The sequence below is a fragment of the Heterodontus francisci genome, chromosome 47 (assembly GCF_036365525.1).
Source record: "Heterodontus francisci isolate sHetFra1 chromosome 47, sHetFra1.hap1, whole genome shotgun sequence".
NCBI classification, from domain to species: domain Eukaryota; kingdom Metazoa; phylum Chordata; class Chondrichthyes; order Heterodontiformes; family Heterodontidae; genus Heterodontus; species Heterodontus francisci.
Genome location: NC_090417.1, coordinates 3,851,538 through 3,873,193, shown reverse-complemented (window position 1 = coordinate 3,873,193; position 21,656 = coordinate 3,851,538). Strand labels below are relative to the sequence as shown.

The 21,656-nt window shown below is 43.4% G+C and overlaps 1 protein-coding gene across 1 annotated transcript in view; it reads left to right on the top strand.

Moving 5' to 3' along the window:
* Window positions 1-21,656, top strand: part of LOC137357071 (ankyrin-1-like) — a 183,208-nt gene that overhangs the window by 83,058 nt on the left and 78,494 nt on the right. The window contains exons 14-27 of the mRNA XM_068023055.1: window positions 1,695-1,793; window positions 5,287-5,484; window positions 5,931-6,029; window positions 6,780-6,878; window positions 8,809-9,006; window positions 10,373-10,471; window positions 12,823-12,921; window positions 13,954-14,052; window positions 14,834-14,926; window positions 16,198-16,270; window positions 18,573-18,593; window positions 19,224-19,329; window positions 19,753-19,840; window positions 21,321-21,436. Coding sequence (XP_067879156.1) covers window positions 1,695-1,793; window positions 5,287-5,484; window positions 5,931-6,029; window positions 6,780-6,878; window positions 8,809-9,006; window positions 10,373-10,471; window positions 12,823-12,921; window positions 13,954-14,052; window positions 14,834-14,926; window positions 16,198-16,270; window positions 18,573-18,593; window positions 19,224-19,329; window positions 19,753-19,840; window positions 21,321-21,436 — 1,487 coding nt within the window. The remainder of the gene's footprint in view (window positions 1-1,694; window positions 1,794-5,286; window positions 5,485-5,930; window positions 6,030-6,779; window positions 6,879-8,808; window positions 9,007-10,372; window positions 10,472-12,822; window positions 12,922-13,953; window positions 14,053-14,833; window positions 14,927-16,197; window positions 16,271-18,572; window positions 18,594-19,223; window positions 19,330-19,752; window positions 19,841-21,320; window positions 21,437-21,656) is intronic.

The following is a 21,656-nucleotide window of genomic DNA, read 5'->3' as shown; positions in this document are numbered from 1 at the left end:
ACTCCCATCATTATCACCCAACATATCCATTCTGACAGCACGCTACCCTCCCACACTGATTGGATAGTGAAAAGACTCTTTGTTATCCAGTTGAATGATGTTTGACTCTCAGTCAAACAGCCATTTTCTCCTTTTGTGACTGACAAACAGAAGTGTTTGAAGAAGATGATAAAAAAAGGACACTTTTTTTAATGCCCCAGTGATTGTCCTCCTGTGTTTCTTGCAGCCGTCTGCCGGAGATTAATCCTCAATTCCTGGAAACTCCAGAACAATCTTGGAGAGTTGGCCACCCCGTGTTATTCTGCCTTTTCCATAAAGATGCCATTGTTTGCATAATTTCAGTATGGTTTCTTATTTTTAAAAAGTACATAGAGTTTGGACAGTTACAAGTTAATTCATGATGAGAATGGACACACAACACAAATCATCCCCTAACTTACTTCTTGGTAGGAAATGTGACACATAGACAGGACATAGGGATGGATGGTGTTGGGAAATGGCAGAGTAGTTGATGTCCTAGTAGGGCGTCCATGTCTACTTTATATCTAGTTGGGAATGAGCCTGCTGCTGAGGTTTGCCATATATCTGTTGTGGTCTCTGCATCCATGAATGCTTGGACTTTGGTGGCGACTCTCGATTGTTTCCCCAAAGTTAGAGTGGACAATGCCAACCACTTATGTCATTTTTCCAGGATTTCTGCAGATCTTGTGCCAAAGTTAGAGTGGATGATTGGGAGACTTCTCACGGAAATTCAATCCCTTAGCATTTTCTCTCAGCTACAGACTTTCAGCTATAATGTGTTCCATGTTTATCTCCGAGCTCATGGCCAGGCAATGTGTTTTGTTATCTTTTGAGTTTGAATAGAAACCTGCATTTGCACACACTTCCCAGAGCATTTGATGCATAATTGAGTTACTCTGGCAAGGAGCTCTGTACAAATTCCCAAGAGTCATCTTGCTGTGCCTAAATCACACGTCGTTTCCCAAACCCTCCTCAAATCCAACAGATTGGCTTTCTGTCACCCTTGGAGCTGGGAGATCGTTCACACGTTCAGTGCAAACTTACCCCATCTCCCATAGGTTTTAACAAAGATGACAAAGACTTGTTAATTGTATTTAAAGGCCAGTCGAACTCAGCTGAGGGGCTCAGATGTAGTTTTTAATCCACCACTGCTTCCCCTTTACTTTCAGTCTTTTATTTTTAAAGCTTTTGCTTGAACGCCTTTTTTTTTTGCCTTATTCAGCTCCTCTTAAAGTTGTTCATTCACAATGTTTCTGAAAACACAAGAGGATGAAAGAAGCAGATAGACTATTCAGTCTAACCAGCAAGGCCCATTTCACTCTCAGCAAGAGTGCTTGATTTGGAGTCACTGCGCCTCCTGTTCTGGTTGCCAGTCTGCTGTGCACTCATCTCCATACTCCTCAGGTGACAGGTATAAGAGCAGAATGGTTTTTTCTCCTGCAGGAGGACAGAGATCAGTCTCTTCAGTTCCTCTGTAATTTCTTGGTGGGTGAGAGGCAACTGCTTCCTTGCCTGGCCCTGATGGGCAGGTGCTGGACTGGGGACACCGTACAAGATTGCAAGATGCCAAACGGAAATTCTCAGTTAGGCCTCAGCTGCTTCTTAGTTTTCTGTGAGCCATTTCCTTGGGGTAAATCGTCTTTTTCCTCTTTTCTTTTTGTTATTTGCTGCAGAAAGTAGAGACTCCATTGCACATGGCAGCCAGAGCGGGGCAGACTGAGGTGGCACGCTTTTTACTCCAAAACAAGGCCCAAGTTGATGCCAAAGCCAAAGTGAGTCCAACAGACGAGATCCTTTTGTCCAAACATAGGAGAATGTGTGTCTCTGTCTCTGCCTGTCTGTGTGTCTCTGTCTCTGCATGTCTGTGTGTATAATGAACAGAATTTAGAGCTTTCATCCTCAAGGCCCTGAGTTTTAAATCTCCAATTCTCTGGTGCAGCTTTTCTTTTTTTTTAGCTAGTTTTGCTTTTTTGTAAAGAGACTGGAATTCTTTGGGAAACTCTAGCCATTGTCCTGTTTTAAGCCCTCAATATTTCCTTTGAATGCACGCAATGAGCTATCAATTACATTTTTATCTTTATATTTCAGTTCGGAGGGACAAAATATTAGAAATTAAATTATCCCTGCTGTTCCCTCCCTCTCCGCCCCTGACCGCATGAAGAGAGAATTGAGAGTTGTCGAATCACAGGCAGTTGAGTATATTTCGCTTCAGACTCTGGGTCCTGAAGCAAGCACAAGCCTTTTACAGGTCAACTTCCCTCAATCATTAAAACACATTCCCCAGATATATTGTCCCTAGCTTGTGAAAATTGATCAGCATTGATATTTTTCCTGTTTAAGTCAACATCAGATGCCTCCAGGGAAATACTTTTCTGTTGTTGATTAGGTATTGCTTGCAATCTTTCATGTCCCAGCATGTGTATTGTCTGATCTGTTTTCGATACACCAACCAGTCAAAGGGCATGGCCAGTGGTTCTTCAGTCCACTTCAACCACTGGCCATGCCCTTAAAGGGAAGTAATAGCCTGACAAATGTAATTACAATCCTATATGTGGAAAACTGAGATCTCAATACACTCATTTGTATGTTTCATTCAGTCATCATTGCTGTCTGTAACACTTTAGATCTCATAGGGAAGTGAACATTGGGGGCAGACATTCTATGCAGAATTGCAAGTGATATAATGGCTACTGCCACAGGATAAATAGTTTCTAAATAGACTAGTGGAAAACAGAGAGTGAGTTAAAGGCTGCAATCTAATCAGAGGCAATCAGATGGGTTATATATGGAATAATGGAATCTAATTAAGGGGTCCAGATGCATTTTTTTTATTTGTTCATTGGATGTGGGCATCACTGGCAAGGCCAGCATTTATTGCCCTTCCCTAATTGCCTTTGAGAAGGTGGTGGTGAGCTGCCTTCTTGAACCGCTGCAGTCCTTGTACTGTCAGGGAAGGAGCTCCAGAATTTTGACCCAGTGAAGGAACGGCGATATAGTTCCAAGTCAGGATGGCGTGTGGCTTGGAGGGTAACTTGCAGGCGGTGGTGTTCCCAAGCATCTGCTGCCCTTGTCCTTCTAGGTGGTAGAGGTCACGGGTTTGGAAGGTGCTCTCTAAGGAGCCTTGGTGCATTGCTGCAGTGCATCTTGTAGATGGTACACACTGCTGCCACTGTGTGTTGGTGGTGGAGGGAGTGAATGTTTGTAGATGGGGTGTCAATCAAGCGGGCTGCTTTGTCCTGGATGGTGTCAAGCTTCTTGAGTGTTGTTGAGCTGCACCCATCCAGGCAAGTGGAGAGTATTCCATCACACTCCTCTTGTGCTTTGTAGATGGTGGACAGGCTTTGGGGAGTCAGGAGGTGAGTTACTCACAGCAGGATTCCGAGCCTCTGACCTGCTCTTGTGTAAAAATAGAGTAACGAATACCTGAGAGTGAATTAAAAGTTGAACTTTAAACTAAGGAATTCAGGTAGTCAATTCAGTCCCATCACTCCACAGATCACAGTATATTATTAAAGTTTTTCCACCCAATCAGAAAACTGCCAAATTAAACACTCTAATAACCCCCAAAATAAAACAGACCAAACCAGGTATCTTCAGACAACAACAAATTAACTATTTATTAAAACTAAATCTTCAACACTGTTAAGATAAACCTATGTCTAAAGACCTTACGACTTCTTATTTTAACCTAACTCCCCCATTCACACACAACACACTCAAAAATCAACGGTTAACCGGTTTTTTAAAAAGAATGATGTTTAAAAAATTACCTGTTTCTTAAGAATAAATAAATAATTGGGTTGTTAGTCTTTGTGGGTTACGTTCCTGATGGGTGAGGTATCCTCGTAAAATAATCAAATGCCACTCGAAGTCGCCACGTAGATTTGTTGAAACATTCTCTTAGTCGATCGGCATTCAGCTTGCAGCAGGCATCACAGTTCTTTGAATGATGAGCACAGCAATAGGTCTACTTGAATTTTTTAATAATCAGTCTCTCAGTCGAAACTTTACTGAAAATTCCAGCAAACGCCATCAGTCAAGAGAGAGTCAATCTTGAAGCAAAGACTGTTAGCTTGGAAGTCAAGAAAAAAGAATTTTGCTACCTCCAGCAATATGAATGGTCTCTTCAATGGGTTTTTTCCTTCTTAGACAATTAGCTCATGGCAGAATTTCTTCTGCGAGAAATGGCTCTATTCTTCAGTAAGCACGCTTCGCTGGTGTCTCTCGAAACTAGCTTCAGCTTTTTTTTTTACACACACTTAAATTGTTGCAGTACACCATGTGACCTCTCCTGCAGCTGCTGGCACACTGTGCTGCTTGTTTTTTTTTAAGGCACACTTTGTGTGCACTGTCTTAAAGGTGCACACGGTTTTAAGGAGAAAATAAATACAGTTCCGTGACAGTACAGAATAACAAATACGTGATAGTGAGCTGCGGGTTCATTTTGTAATGATACAGATTAGTTTAGGTACTCTCTGACAATGTTTATGCACAGTGTATTCCCAGCCTGAGCCAGCATTATTGTGTGAGTTATAACCAAACACATTGGGCCAGATTCTGCAGTCAGCCATTAGACTACCACATAGATTTCCTAATGGGGTTTTGTACTGAAATTTACTGTAAGTTAGAGATGCAAACATCACAGCATTCTCTAATGGGCATTTGGAACTTGTGTGAACAGGGGAAGCAACTCTGTACCTCCTTAACCAATCAGGTTGAAGAAGTTAATGAGCAACGCAAAGTCTGAAGAAGGAAGTGTCAATGAGAATAGTGAATTCGTTGTTAAAACGAGAGAGAAGGAAAGAGTAAAAATGAATTTTGAATTTTTAAAAAGATTTTAAGTCTCCAACAATAATTAAAAGCTGAGGAAATGAGACTGCACACTTGTAAAAGCTATATCACAGTGCTGGAGAGGTTGTTTGGCAATAATTAAGACTTAGCACCCATTAAAAGAACACTGATAATGAAATGGACAAAACTTTTATTGGCGAGTTTAAGTCCTATCTGCACAATCAGTGCAGCAATTCAGACTGTCACTATGGATTTAAGTGGTGAATCTCTCAGCATTGCACAGCTTTTGAAGGAGCAGAACATCTTGGACAGAGTCTTCCGAATTTCCTCATTTAACTGCACATGTGGATGTTGCTGTCTGATTTTCCCCGTTATTAACAGTCAGCACTGTTAGCCTAACCTTATTTCTATCTTGATATGTGGCTTCTATGTAGCTGTCTTCTAACATGGCTTTTGGTATTTCTGCCCGCACAGGATGATCAGACTCCCCTGCACTGTGCAGCTCGCCTAGGTCACCTGGAGGTGATCAAGCTCTTGCTGGAGAATGGAGCGAACCCAAAATCAGCAAGCACCACTGGTCACACACCACTGCATATTGCTTCACGGGAGGGCCACGCGCAAGTAGCAGAGGTCCTGCTGGACCATGGAGCTTTACAAACTCAGATGACAAAGGTACATGGATGATTTATTGAGCAATGAACTCATGGTGAGAATGCATGAGTTCTCCCGGAGAGCCAGTGTGTGAAGACAGACCCCATGAGGGCACTGTGCCACATGGATTGGAAAGTTCCAGGTTGAGTTACCCGGTCTGTGCTGACGCAGCCGTTCTCAATGAGGGCAGAAGTTGTTACCCGAACATTGGCTTCAGTTGGGGAGGAGAATACTCAGTTCCTGGAAGGGATGCTGGAAGGTACACACTGTGTGGGTGGGGGGGTGGGGGGGAAGAGGAGCTCAGCGGCCATGCATTTGTAGAATAGTCTCATGTAAGTTTATTGCCTCGCACCTAAAGAATAGCCTATGCCTTCCACAGAGAAGGGTGTGATCATCAGAACATAAACAATTGTTAGCTTAACTGTGGAGATGAGTGTAATGTGGTCTGATTTTCTGTCTGTTCACAGAAAGGATTCACCCCTCTCCATGTCACTGCGAAATATGGTAAAATGCAAGTCATGAAACTTCTGCTTCAGCAAGGTGGCCAGCCCAACGCTGCAGGAAAGGTATTTATCTCCCAGGTTCCACTCAGCCTAGGTTCCCATTGGTTTTGGACCGAGGCTGGATACAGATGTCCTCCAACAGTCTCCAGGAGAAGCAGGACTGTGCTGCCTTAAGTATAGCTGTTAGTGGATTGTAGAGTAAGTGATTGGAGATTTATAAAGACAAATACAACTCTCAGTAATGGGCAAAGAGCATGCCAGGTGATGTCTGAAAACTGCTTCACGTTTTGGACGTTACCTGTGATGGAAAAACAGGGTTATTGATATTTTAATATAACTTGGGGAAAGTCAGGGATGAGGAAAGGCTATTTGAGCTCACCAAAACTCCTTCCTTCTCGTACGTGAACTCATCCATTGAAGCACCAGTCAGCTTATCATTTTTCCTTGTAAAATGCATTCAAATGATTGTTGTTGTTGTACAGTAAATGACTGCCAGATTATATATTTACTGAGCGTATAAAACCAGTTAGAATGCAAACTGAGCAATGATCCTGGCATGAAGATATAGATACCACAACTGCAAGAGATGGACGCAGGGAGTGAGTCAGCAGAGCTGTTGCATTGTAAATGAAGGTGTTAGTTTAAATTACAGCTTGTAAATGCAGCTGATGTCACTTTGTTAGGTATGTACATGGATATTTGTGAACAGTCTTGCTGAATTGTTTGCTTGGGGACAATGCTTCTTTATGATGTAGCTCTTTATAGGAAAGACCATCTTCCCCTGTCCACACTTACCCTGTTTATGTCCTGCAGAATGGACTGACCCCTCTCCACGTGGCCGTTCACCATGACAACCACGACATTGTGAAGCTTCTCCTCAGTCAAAACGCATCTCCACATGCTGCAGCTCGGGTGAGTGGCATTTAGCTAAAGTACAGGGGAGGGTTCTAACTGGCAGGGATTTGAACATGCACAGTGAGGGCGGGGGGGGGGGGGGGACAGTGGCTTTGACCAGTCAATCACAACACTCACCAACATCATTGTAACTCCTTGTTTACTCTGATCAGGACTGTTGATGTTGGCAGGAGCAATGTCCTTGCTGCTACTCAGCCAGTTGATTATCAGACCCTTTTGAGTTGTTGAGATTTTCAAGCAATGAGACAGCACTGCGCCACACCATGGTAGGATAAGGCTTTGAATCCCCCTCCTCCTGTGATTCCCAATTGGAATATCTGTCAGCAGTGATGAGCAGAATCAAGTAGTTTCCCCACAGAGAGGTACAGAAAGACTGTTGTCATCCAGCACCTGTCTGCAGTGACACTGGGAGGACCCAGGAAAGAGGTTAACTACCTGCCCTACAGCATGGAATGGTGGGGTGGAGTGAGAGGAAAAAATAACCCCTGTCAAGTAATGGGAGCCGCAAGCTGCAAAAGATACTTTCAGCAATAAAAATAGAAAAACTCACGGTTGGTTAGTCAACATCTGCAATGGAAAAAGACAAGCTAAGGTTTTTGGTCTGCACTCTTTGTGAATCTAATGCAGAATACATAAATGAGATGTCGGAACTGTAAGTTCAGAATGCAGGGAAAGCTAAATGGGACTGCTTACATGAAGAAGGGTCGAGATTGTGGGGTGAGTGTGGGGGTGTGGTTGGGGCTGAGTGTGGGGTGGGCTCAGGCTGTGGGGAAGGATGGAGAGCAGGTTTTAAAACAAAAAATAACCAGTGTCAACACACCAGTGTGTGGAGTGTCTGAGCTGCTCCAGAACAGCAACCAATACTGTAGTCAGTTTCTAAAATACAGTTTAACACTCTGGACTGAATCTTGAATGAGCAAACACTTCATTTAATGAGTAGATATTAGAGATTTCTTCCTAGACTTATTTCACTCACTCCTTTATCTGAATTAAGGTTTGCTGATCATTCCTTTGCTCAGCAAATTCATTTATCTTGTGAGATATCACACATTTCAGTCTGTTCACAGCCCAAGGACACAATTACTTGTTTCACAAATTCTGTTATCAAAACAATCTACTTAATTACACAGCAAGTTGCAATGAATAACCTTGTGAAATGTTGAACATTCCAGACCGAATCCAGGGTGGCAGCTGGGGTTGTGTGTTGAGGGAGTTATAATTAGCCTCAAGCTCCCTCTCATGTTTATGGGCATGGGGTACATCTCGATATACATACATCTATGTAAAACACTAGTTCAGTACCAGCTGGAGAATTATGTTCAATTCTGGGCACCGCACTATAGGAAGGATGTGAAGGCTTTGGAGAGGGTACAGAGAAGATTTACGAGAATGGTTCCAGAGATGAGGGATTACAGTTACAGGGATAGACTGGAGATATTGGCTTTGTTCTCCTTAGAGCAGAGAAGGCTAAGACGAGATTTGATTGAGGTGTTTAAAATCAGGAAGGGCTTAGATGGAGTAAGTAAAGAGAAACTGTTTCCATTGGCTGGAGAGTCAATAATTCTATTCAGTGGGTGAGGTCAGGATAGGGGCCAGTTGTAATGGTCAAATAACCTGACAACGTCCTCTGCCTTTACTGATCTGAATAATTTCCACTAACTTGAGGGAGCAGGAGTCTGCTGGAGTCCACCATGAGTCTTCCCCCACCCACTCCCTACTCGCCACATCCTTCCCCACAGCTCACCCCCACCCGCAATCCCTCAGGACAGGAAGTGTAGGAGGAACATTGCAAAAACATTCCACTTTGACCAGCACATTGACCAACAGGTGGTTGACTGATGTAGTTTAACTGGACCAGCAACCAGTAGCAGAACTACCCTGCACAAAAGCAGGAGTCACAGTGACCATGGCTTTGTGTTGCTTTCAGAATGGCTACACACCGTTACATATCGCTGCCAAACAGAACCAGACTGAGATTGCGAAAAGCCTGCTGGAGTACGGAGCCTGTGCCAACACGGAGTCCTTCCAGGGAGTGACACCCTTGCACCTTGCAGCGCAGGAAGGTCACATTGACATGGTGACCTTACTCCTAGACAATGAAGCCAATGTCAACCTGAGCAGCAAGGTAAGATGGAGCAGGTGTGCACCAGCTATGGAGTGCATTAGATAGCTGAACTCTACTGAAGAAATGGACGCTCTTTCCATCGTTCAAAAGTTCCATGTGATTTTGTCTGCTCCGATGTCAGCACTGGCTCATTCAGCAGCACTTTCTCCTCTGAAACAGAAAGTTTTGAGCTCATGTCTCACTCTCCAGACTTGAGCACAAACATCCAAGCTGACGCTCCAGGGGGAGTTTTCATGAGTGAGAGCGTGAGGTTGGGTGAAGGGGTTAAATTGGATAAAATTTTCGGTGAGTTGGCAATGGAATTATTTTAATCAGTCTCTGATTTCACCTGTTTTTGCAGGTTTTACACTGGGTTGGCAAGGCCTTGTGAAAATATTGATAAAGGATCCCAGGGCACGAATTTGAAGAAGAGTAGTGGGGTTCTCCCCTGGGGTTTTGCGGTCAATCTTCATCCCTCAACCAGCATCACTAAAACAGATTATCTGCTCATTAACGCGTTGCTTTTTTGTGGGATCTTCCTGTGCGCAAATAATTTGCCACATTTCCTACATTAGAACAGTGACTGCGCTTCATTGGCTGTGGACCCGCTTTGGGCTGCCCTGAGGTTGGGAACAGCATAATAGACACGCAAGTCTTTTTTGGCCCAGTATTATCAGCAACAGGTCTTCATTTTATGATGCAAAGTTATGATTTCCAAATAATGCCAATGTCACTCCAATGTGCTCCAAGACAGGCAAACCTCTGGTAAACCCAGGCCCCGTCTGCCCTCTCGGGTGGATGTAACTCCCATGGTACTGTTGCGAAGGAATCAGGGGAGATCTCCAGTATCCAAGCCAATAGCTATCCCTCAATCAATATCATGAATTAGGCAGATTTTTGATTGACGTGAGTCAAGGGTTATGGGGGGGAGGGGGGATGGGGCGCAGGCAGCAGAGGGGTGATGAGGCCACAATCAGATCAGCCATGATCTTACTGAATGGCAGAGAAGGCTCAAGGGACGGAATGGCCTACTGCTCCTTTTTATGTTGCCATTTTAACAAAAAAAGAATATCTAGTTGTTTCGTCGCTGTTTTGGGACAAATTTGCATTTGCCTACATTACAAAAATGATATTTCAAAAGTATTCATTGGCTGTAAAGCTGCAATCCTGATCTTGTGAAAGGTGCTAGATAAATGCAAGTTATTTTCTTGGTCTCCGAGTGAGCTGTATGCGAGATGCTTGGGCTGTTGTCATGATGGTGGAGTGGTTTGTAACCTGCTCACTTCACTCGAGGCATCAAGTCTGTCTCCCTCTGCTGGTAGGTACTTTGTAGATTGTATTGCATTGATAAATTATTAACCAGTGCTTTTTCTCTTGTCTGTTCTAGAATGGCCTGACACCATTACATCTTGTGGCTCAGGAAGACCGAGTTCCAGTAGCTGAATTACTTGTCAATCATGGAGCATCAGTTGAACCAACAACGAGGGTAACTGTAAAACCGTGCTTGATGATTCATACCTCGGCTGGATTTCAGAACCATTGCAGCCGGCTGTATTTTGGCACTGGGACAGATTGCAGCCTTTCAGACTAAGCATAGTGATTGTAGTAATATGTTTAATTTACCCATAATGGTGGAATCTATTAGAATGTTTGACTTCAGTCTCGCACTATTTCTCATCAAAATCATATATCGAGGTGTACTGTGTACTTCACTGGTTGGCAAACTGTGCTTTCACCTCTTGGGCCTGGGTTTATATCCATTTCGAAGGGACAGCAGTCTCACCTTTCTGTTGGATGTCAAGTTCCAATGTGTGTGTTGGGCAGTCTCAATCCAGTTTCAACTGAATTTACTTCAATTGTAATAAATTGGTAATCCCACTCAGACAGGCTACAGGATGGCCGGGCTCAGAATTGATCAATGAAACACTAGGGCAGTAGGACGTGCTTGAGGACGTTGGGAATGAGGGGACAGCGAATGGTTATGTTTACTCTTGGTCTACTGCATGCTGCTTAACCTAGGAGTGCTTGGATGAGGTAACAGAGAGGGTGGATAGTGCAGTTGATGTGTCTATGAACTTTCAAAAGGCATTTGATAAAGTACTATAGATTAGGCTTGTTAACAAAATTGCAGCTCATAGGATAAAAGGGGCAGTAGTAGCATGAATACAAAATTGGTTAATGGGTAGACAATAAAGAGTTGTGGTGAATGGTTGTTTTTCAGACTGGAGGTTGGTATACTGTGCTGTTCCCCAGGGTTCAGTATGAGGGTCACTGCTGTTTTTGATACACATTAATGGCTTGGACTTGGGGGTACAGGGCACAATTTCAAAATAAGCAAATGCCACAAAATTGGCAAGTGTAGTTAATAGTGAAGAAGACTGATAGACTTCAAGAGGACATAGACAGGCTATTGAAATGGGCAGTAATGAAATGCAATGCAGAAAAGTGTGAGGTGATGCATTTTGGTAGTAAGAACGAGGAGAGAAAATCCAAGGGGGTGCAGGAAGAGAGAGACCTGGGGGTGTTTGTGCACAAATCTTTGAAGGTGACAGGGCAGGTGCATAAAGCAGTTCATAAAGCAAATGGGATCCTGTGATTTATAAATAGAGCCATAGAGTACAAAAGCAAGGAAATCTTTATAAAACTCTGTTTTCCCCAGCTGGAATATTGTGTCCAATTGTGGGTAGCACACTTTAGGAAGGACATGAAGGCTTTGGAAAGGGTCCAGAAGAGATTTACTAGAATTGGTCCAAGGATGAGGAATTACGGTTTCTTGGTTAGACTGGAGAAGCTGGGCTTGTTATCCTTCGGGCAGAAAAGGCTAAGAGGAGATTTAATACCGATGTTTAATCGAGTAAATAAAGAAAAATTGCTGCCAACTGCTCAAGGGTTGATGACCAGAGGGCACAGATATGAGGTGATTGGCAAAAGAATCAGAGCTGACAAGATTTTTTTTAACGCAATGAGTGGTTGGGATTTGCACTGCACTGCCTGATAAACGTCAGGAATACAAATTAGCTAAATACATTGCAGGAATAAGGAGAAGGAGCAAGGGAGTGGGACTAACAGGATTGCTCTTCAAAAGTCCTGCCACAGACCCAATGGGCCGAATGGCCTCCTTTTGTGCTGTACTATTCGATAATGCTGGCGGTTGATGCCCAAAACAGGAAATGTTGCATTCCCCAGCATCAACCTGCCTTAAACTGGCAGTTGCATAAAAATTAACCATTTGTTCTCACTTTGTGTACTGGAATTATGGGTGTCAGAGGAGGAGGAGGAGGAGAGGAAGGTCCTGTGTTTTCCCTCAGTGTAGAGGGGCACATGTCTCCGAGGAATGTGTCAGGCTACAGATATTGAGCATGTGTGGGTGTTGTATTACGTGACCTAGTTTTTCTTTTGATCGGCAGTGTGTTTCCTTGGTAGGACATATTGATGAAAACCTCTGGACATCAAAAGGATGGGAAAAACATAAGGCAGCTGTAGCACTGGCAGCTCAAGCCGTGAGCTTAGAATCCTGATTCTCCGAGAAGGAGATGGGCTGACTCGACACTGGGAAGAGAGATTGAGGCTTCCCTGTCGTTCCTCAGCATCTCCTCACAATGCTGTTGCAGAGCCTGGTTACAAGTTCTGCCAAACTCCTGGTTGGGAATTGCACACAGTACCTGGAAGCACAGGAGAGAAAAAAAAAAAGTCCAAAAACAAAAACAGCTGCACCTGTTTTATTTTTCTGGTAGCAGGTACCCACTGTCCATGGTCGGTTGTGTTTGGGTGTAACTCGTATGTTCTCATATTTTCTGTAATGTTGTGTAAAACAAATGGTTGTTTTGTGTATTACAGAGTGGATACACCCCGCTGCACATGGCCTGTCACCATGGTAATATAAAGATGGTGAAATTTCTACTCCAGAATAAAGCCAATGTTAATTCCAAAACAAAGGTACTGCTGCTTTCTGATCATCTCTTTAATATTTGGGTTGAAGGTGTAATGAAATCACACATTCATGGAACAGAGTGGAGATGTAATTAATGCAGTGTTGTAGTAACAGGGCCAACTCCTTTGCAAATCACTGAACAAGTGTCCAAACATAGGCAGACTTCAGGGCCCCAATATTTACAGGGAGGCCTAAATAAGCATGAGGGTCTAGTCAAATTTAATGGCAGGCTACAGATCGAGTCTTGGGAGGGGCAGAGGTTCATCAATGCAAGAGGGAGGCTGTAATCAGTAGAAGGGAGGCCAAAGGCTTCCTTGAGGAGTTGAGAGAGCACTCCTGCTCTCACTGCCTGACCCACGAGGAGTGTTATAAAAGGCACATACCTTCTGGAACCAGGGCACTTCTCACCCCCCTTTCCCTGCTCGGTTTCCCAAGCCCCGGGAAACCCACAAGGCAGCAGCTGAATTTAAATCAGACTCTCAAATGCACACCACACAACCTGTAAAAAATGGTGTCAAGTCCGTTTTGTATCATGTTGGAGTCACCATTCGGTTTTTTTTTTAGGGTTTAATTCCCCCTGACTCTCTCCATCCAGTCATGATATCAAGGCCCATGTTTCTGGGAAAAGCAGTATATTTAGTCTGAGTCTCAAGTTAGCTGATTTATCATCCACTCGTTTGCTCAAATGATTTTATTTTTGGAAGAAGAAATGTTTGCAGGAGATGAGCTCAGTGATGCAAAGGCACGGATTCACCATGGATATAAGGCTGGACATAGTTAATGGCTGATTGACCTGCAGTTCACTCATGGTCTGTGAGAGGGAATGGGACAGGAAACCACTTTGCAGCATCCACCAGGAGGTGGCATTGATACACAGCTGGAAACCATTGCCCATTTTCTCAGTGGCAGTTTAAGGTGTTATAAAGGGATTCGGTGGAAAAGAAAAGCGAGAAGGTCACAGTAGGAACCAGGATCAGTTGGCAGTTCCATGTATATTGTATCCTTTGTGTGTTTAATTAGCCTGTCTCTCTCCGTAGATTGGATACACACCCCTACACCAGGCTGCACAACAAGGTCACACAGACATTGTTAACCTCCTCTTAAAGCACGGAGCCTCTCCAAATGAAATCAACATGGTATGTCAGCAGACTAGAAACCTTGTTACTTAAACAGTGTGCCAGTGACAACACTGGGAGCTAAATTAACACAAGCACACAGGTGGCTGAATGACCCCGTGGGATGACTCCTTTTTACTGTTAGTTCAACCCCCTCACATTGTCAGAGTTAGTAGCTCCTGTCTGTTAGTCCTGCAGCCACTCGATGCTTAAACAAAAATATTCTTGGATGAATACAGACAGTAACAAGAAATGGTGAAAATAGTTTCTATACTTTGTGCTTTCCTGACACCCCAGCTGATGATGGCAATGGGCAGCTTGAACTGCCAAGACCAGAAGGCTTGTGTGTGCTATTAGCTGGTCTCTGCCATGTAGCAGTACAGTGAAGCTCAGCGTTCCTGGAATTAGGAAGCCAAGGTAGTGCATGTATCCAGTAACATCTGCAGGATGTGTATGTGTGCAGACATGGGGTGAGGACAATTGTGGGCCAAGCAGCAATGTCACCTTCCTAATTTGGATAGCCTGGCAACACTCAGGTCAAGGGTCACCAATGAATGATCATCACCATTCGAGTGAGGTACGAAGGGTGTTTGGCACCCATCAAGGTATCATCCAGCCATGAGTTCATGTCCCCAGGGGAGACAACTGGCTGGAAAGATGAGAGAAAACAAAATCCAAATTCTTTCTTTCATGGTTTCAGTTTTTAATGAGGCCCTTGCCTGAGTTGAGGTGAGTTGATTTTGATCGCTTATTCTCTGTGTGGTTGATTCTGATACTGAACAATGTCCTGATCCACTTTCAGAATGGCAGCACTGCGTTAGCTATTGCAAAGAGACTCGGCTACATCTCTGTAACGGACGTCTTAAAGATTGTTACTAATGAAACCGTGAGCACAGTAAGTGAGCTCGAGACTGACTGAGCTGTTGGTAAACTCCATCAAAGTTCCACATGAATTCTCCACACACATGTGATTGTTAATCCTGTCACAGTTGCAGAGAGTGTTCAGTTGCATGTTAGAGTGGAAATAAATGGTTTCCGAGGCTGTAACAAACTCTTGTGGGGTGGGCGTTGTTTTAAACCTACGTGCCTGGTGGAAACCGGGCAGTTTAAAAACCAGGGGGTTCTTTAACTGCTCATATCTCAGCTCTTCCTAACGTTACAGGTTTTAACCCTGCAGGATTCTGCAGGTGGAAAAGATGCCCACCTAAAGCAGGGCTCAGGGAGTAAGTGGCAGGTCTGCTTTCAGCCCTTGTCTATGTAGATTTAGTTGGCGGGATCCCAGTTGCAATGCTTTACATGGCCTAAGCACCACTCATCCAGGAAGTGGAGAATCCGCCAAGGTCATTGCTGACTGCATGGATCCCCAGCTGGCCACTGGGTGAGGCTGGGCTTGGACTCAGCTGTGAAACACGCTGCAGTCAAATAGCCCATAGCCACCAACAAGAGTCAGCACTTGCACCAAGTAGGATGTGAAATTAAATATAGAAAACAGAAGCTCCACTCAACCCCTAACTCCCAACGATGTCATGTGTACCTGCAATTCAAACTTCAATCAGCTAAAACTCAGCAAAAGCCAACACAGGGATCTCCAAATTAGTCTGAATCCTTTTGTAAATCTTCAGGTTTTTCCCCATTTTATTTCATGAAATGAAACGTTATAAAACAAAACAGGAAAACATCCAAGCGTTTAACAGTGGGCACAGTTAAAGTGTAAACATTTTGTACAGAACTCGAGAGGGAATGGTTGTTCAGTTGTTTCCAACTTGGTGTAGTTAGAGCCTTTCTGCATTTACAGGAGAGTACATTGAGTATGTAGTTGTAAAATTATGTCGAATGGTTTTAAATGTTTCAGGCTTTAGGTGCTTTGGAATGAGAGGTACTGTCTCAAAACCAGAGCTACTTTAATGGGGCACTGATTGTTTGGGTCATATTCCCTTATACCTGCTGGTTGTTATGCTCCTATTTTCTTTTTAGAAATAATTGAGAGTAATGCTTAATGCTTCCAATAGATTAACAGGGAGGGAAATGAAAGTTGCACCTCAGAAGAAAGCAGTGAACAGGCAAAGTGTTTTCTGTGGGAATGTATTGATTGGGATAAAAGGAAGGGTTGGTGTCGAGTGAGATAATCCGATTAGATTAACACCTGCGTCTGTGTTTTCCTGACAGCCTATTACAGAGAAGCACAGACTGAGCTTTCCAGAAACTGTTGATGAAATCTTAGACGTTTCGGAGGATGAAGGTGAGATACGCAATCCAACACTGACCTCTCGTGGCGAGAATCATCACCTTGTTAATTCAGACATTTCAGGAGAAATTAAAACTAGCCTGATGCACTGATATGTTCTGTATGGGATACATGTGGTTTACCCCGAGATAGAGAGACATGCAGTCTGAACGATTTCCTTATTCAACTCCTGAAGGTGAACTCAGCATGTAACAGTCTGATTTTTCTCACATAATCCAAAAGACGCCTCACCAGATTTGTGTTGATCCCAATTCTGGTAAAAGAGGACCAACATTGTGAAAAGGATTGTCTATTTGTGAAGGTTGAATGATAATTTGTATTTTTAGAGCAGCTTTAAGATAGAAACATTCCAAGGTGGAGGGAAATAAATGCTGATCCAGGAAGGTAGAGGTTAAGAGGGAGGGACTAGAAGTTCAGTGACAGTGGTTGACTTTTTTAAAGATGGAGAGGCAGAGAGTTTTAGGGAGTGAGTTACAAAGATTAAGAGTGAGGCAGCTGAGGTTTCTGCCAGTGTTAGTGCGTCAAAGGGAGTTAGAGACACAAAGGGGTGAGAGTGAAAGGAAGAGAGGAAATATCGGGCCTGAGGTCATTACAGAGATCATGGCCCTGGATGGATATCCAGGCATGGTCAAGAATCTTCAGTGTTAAGTCATGTCTTGCATGTTTTTATGATTCCAAGTGTAGGTAAACAGTCACTGTGCTGATAAGAAAGGCAAGGCTTCGAGGGATCATTTTGCATAGATACATCCAAAGCTAATTCCTCAAAAATGAAGCTTTATGTTTGAAATCCCAATTGGAGAAATTGTCAGTAGTAGTCTGGTTGTCCAAACAGACTGAAGCTCCCTGCCTGTCTTGCCTTTTCTGCCGTTGTGCTTCTGTACTCTTGGAACCTGAAATTTCTCAAACGGAAAACTGCAAATTTCATTCCTGAACTAATGAGTCATTAACAGTTTGGAAATGAGAGTGTGCAATTTTGTTTCTGAGTTGTTATCTATGGTGAGTCTTTCTCAATGTGACTTGAACCAGTGAAAGCACTGGTGGAGAGTGTGCATTACCAAGGAACTACTCCTATCTGAGACACAGTGCAAGACCCATTCCTAAAGGAATTTTTTCACCAAAGAACTTAGGGACTTGTTAACATTGTAACACCATATAACTACAAGTATTATCTGGATAAATAAGCACAAATTGCAAGGCACCATAAATAGCCTTATTTATAATGGAACATTATTTTATTGTGATCTTTTGAATAATTTTCCAAAATAGCAGAAAAGTTACGCTCTGTTAACAAGTCAAAAAGTTGTCAAATATGGATGAAAGCATCTGTGTTTGTAGATATGTTCAGGCACAGTGAAAATAGGCAACACAAATTGATGTAAATCATTGATTCAATGTGTTGTGATATATTTCCCCTTGATTCAGTAAAGGTGAGCCTTTGCCCGCAAGCTGTTGTGGATTGCATCATTGCCAGGCACTGAGACACTTGATGTTCAATATCATATATTGAGAATCCCATCTGACAATGATTTGTTATTCCTTCAGAGCTGAAATGGTATTTGCCAAGTGCAATACATTTTATGAGTAGAAAGACCTCATGGGCTGGAAAAATGTGTCAATAAATAATCATAACTTGGCAAATACAGGCTAGAGAGAAGATCATATAGGAGAGGCCTACAGAGAGAGTGGGCAACACAGAAAAGAAGGTAGACAGTTGGAGGAAGAAAGTCTGATAGATAGAGAAAAACAACGTCAGGAAGCGTTGAAGACAAATAGATACGGGAATGACAATCTGAGAACATTTGAGAATGGAAAACATTGGAGGATAAATGAGATGATAAAAACATGTAAAAGGCACATGAAGTAGACAGAAAAATCTGGAAGAGATAGCAGGCAGAAGGAATGCAGGTGGGAGTCAAGCAGACACACAGTTAAGGGGAAAGAGAGACGCAACTTTTAGAAAGCAACTTCACAAGATATTGGTTAGTTGCAGCTTTGCAAGTGCAAACTATTGGTCAACTGACCTGAATTAATTCTAAACTTCACCAAAATCTTTTAGAATTTGAGCCAAAAATCATTGGATCGTGGAGGTGGGTAATCAGTAACAAGTGCTGAAGAATCAGAGATGGGAGAAGTGCCGTTTGGTACCAGCTGTCAAGTTGTTTCGTCCTTCAGTCTTTCCAATATTTGGCCCCAGGCATGGAGTTTTGCTGAATAAGATCATGTGTTTAAAAAAAAAAGTGCACAGGGTTGTGTGTCCTCTGATGAAGGTCTAAATGTTGATTCTCTTGCTTTCTAGGAAATCCTCACACTATCTTAGGTATGAGTATGCTTTTTGCTTCAAATACCCATCATTGTGCCAAATGTTAATCTAGTTAGGGTAAAATTCCCATTGCAGGCTGTCTCATGCTGCAGGGCATTGAAATCAAATGAGAATAAAACATTGGTGTGTCTCTCCATTCCATCTATCAGCTATGCTAACATCACCTTCCACTTTTACTCCAGCTTTGTGGACACTTCAATGTCCAAACGTGCTGCTGCCATTCCAGCTTTGGGAAGGAGGGTGAAGTGGCTGTTTACTGAAGCTTTTTCATCGAGCTTTTGTGGGGGAAATTTGAAGTAGTTTAGAAATTTCTCTGCCGTAATTATACAGCGATCTGACAACCACATCCAGCACCAAGATCCACCACAGCCGAGGTACTTTGCTCATCTTTATCATCTCTGATTATCTGAAGAGGAGTGGAAGAATCTCTGACCTGTTGCCTTGCCGACTCATTGAAATAGTTTATGGGATGCCAAGTAGACAGTGACATTGCTTTCCATGCTGATCAGGGTTGGATGGGTCCAAAGAGAGAAGGAAAAACAGACAGAATTGTGATGCAAGGAACGCTTCTTTTGGCAGAGATCTGGGAGCAATAGTTGGTGACCTCTTGATCTCTTTGATCTTTAGGGGAAGATGTCCTTGGAGGGGACGCAGGTAAATACCTGAAACTGGATGACTCAAAGGAGCGTGAAGATGACTTCTTGTCTGCGAAGAAGACCACTGACTTTGACATGTAAGGTTCATAGTGTTGGAGGCTGCTTTGTGGGTGAGGTGAGGGTGGACACTGCACTACATGCTAACACATCACGACACCACTGTCTCAGTAGATCAGTAAACCAATGGCAAGCAAGTTGATCTTCCACACTGCATAGTGGTACAAGGGCCATGTATCGCGTGTTGAGTATCTTTCAAATCTTTTCTATTCTGGTTCCTTGTCTGAAGCCAACTGAGCAACCTCAGTAAAGAGATAAGACTAAATCTAGAACACCACCAAGAGATCCTGGCAAAGAATAAATTACACAAGGTGCAGTAAGATGTGATTCCAACAGTGACAATATTAAGAAGACATTGTAATTGGATCTGATGGAGGAGCAAGAGAGGGACGTTCAGGGGAAAATGGTGTCAGGTTTTTTTTTGTGTTTATCATTCTTTCCAGATCCTACTCTCCTGCTATACACAGAATGTTATTTGCTGCACCGGAAACCATAACTACAAAGGACCAGGTCACAGTTCAACCACAGCAGGTATGGCTACACTGTGGATATGCAAAGTATTTCCCAGGCATTCTTGTGCTGGAATTGGACGTGTAGTAGCTATAAAGTCACATTGTAAGTTGATCACAGGGCAGGAAAAGGATATCCTGGGAATCATGGCCTTGTGCTTAGCCTCCTCGCCCAGCATTTTTTTTGTCCCTCTTGAGTAATTCCTATTCACCAGCAGTGTCAATCCTCAATCCCCACAACAGTCAAATCTAAAGTATGCTGCAGCCTGACCTCTATCATGAAGCAAATTGGCACTTGTCAGGGGAGGGGTTGCACGTGTATGGATGAAGAGATCTACTCCACTAGATGTTTTCATTTCAACACCCAAACCTAGATACTCATGTCAGCAATCACACACCATGACATCGAGTGTATTTGTACGCCCCAGTTTCAAGAGTAACAGTTCGAGCCTTTGAAGTGTGCAAGCTCAGGGTCTTTAAAACTCACCATCTGTATCATTAATATTTGTATTTAGCTATTTGTCTGGTTCGTTGCTTGCAAGTTCTGCTCCCCAATCAGATTGTCATTATAAGTATTCTTCACATTGAAGTAACTGAACAGTCCTGGGTGTGATGCACGTTGGAGCTCCACAGAGATGTTGTCTTGTGGCTCTCACTACACACTCACTGGACACTACTCTTAAGGATGCTTCTGTTGGAACTGGCAGGCAGGGGTCAGGCATTTTCCCATAGCTAGAGAGGAAAAGGAATCTACCCTCTGACTCTTAGTGACAGGTTATTAAACAGCATTGGTGGAAGCCGATTGGTGTGTAACACAGTGGCATTCGAAGGGAGGAGTAACCAAATTAATCCCAAATAGAATCGAGGAGATGCAGCTCGAATCTCTGAGCTGACAACAGAACCCTCCTCATCTCATTGAATGAGGATCCCCAGTTACATTTCAACTGCTGTATGGAGCATAGAGTGCAAAGAAGGCACTCCACCTTGGGAAAGGAATAATCCGAAGTCGCAGCCTCAGTCCGAGCATTCCACCTCAGCAAGGTGAGATGAGGAAGAGATTCTGTGCCTCCTTGGCTTAAGGTCAGTCTAAGCACAGAGGTCAGTTGCTTACAACGAGCCACAAATATGTTAGGAAAGCTTCTGCCCACTGCACATGCCTTCCATTAAACAAACAACAATCCTTTGAAGTGGTCATTTGTGGGTGTCTCAAACACTGCATAGAACACAATGCCTTTTGTGACTGGAGTAGGTGCGGGGCGGGGGTGGTGGTATTATCTCTGGAGATTAGGCATCAGAGCTGAATGTTGGACTGTGAAATCAATGGATCTTTGGAAATCTGAGAGAAAGTTAGCTGAACTTTTCCTTTTGGAGCTTGCAAGGTGAATGAAGTCCGTTCGAAGGCAGGTTGTATATAGTCTGTGTGGCGTGAGCCAGACTTGGTGAATGACCTTGTCCCATTTCACATTTTCTTATTTTCTCCTCTTGGTGCATTCTCTGTGCAGCAGCTGCCTTCTGTCTCCGTCTCCAAGGACTTTGATGAAGATTCCTTCACACCCAGCAGCCCAGCGACAGAGACATCTGATAACATCAGCCCCATTGCCAGCCCCATCCACACAGGGTAAGGAGAACATCCGTGTTGGATAAACTCTCTGTGTACTTAACATTTTAGTTTCTGCCTTTGCCAAGTCTTTGGGGCAGAATATCTGTCCCCATCCTCACTCCCGAAACAGTAGTGGATCAGTGGGGCTGGAAGAAAGTCAGTCTGCAGTACCTCATGCAGTATCTCTCATTTTATTTCCATCAGTGAACCCAGCAGTCCAACTACAGAAATGTCCGAT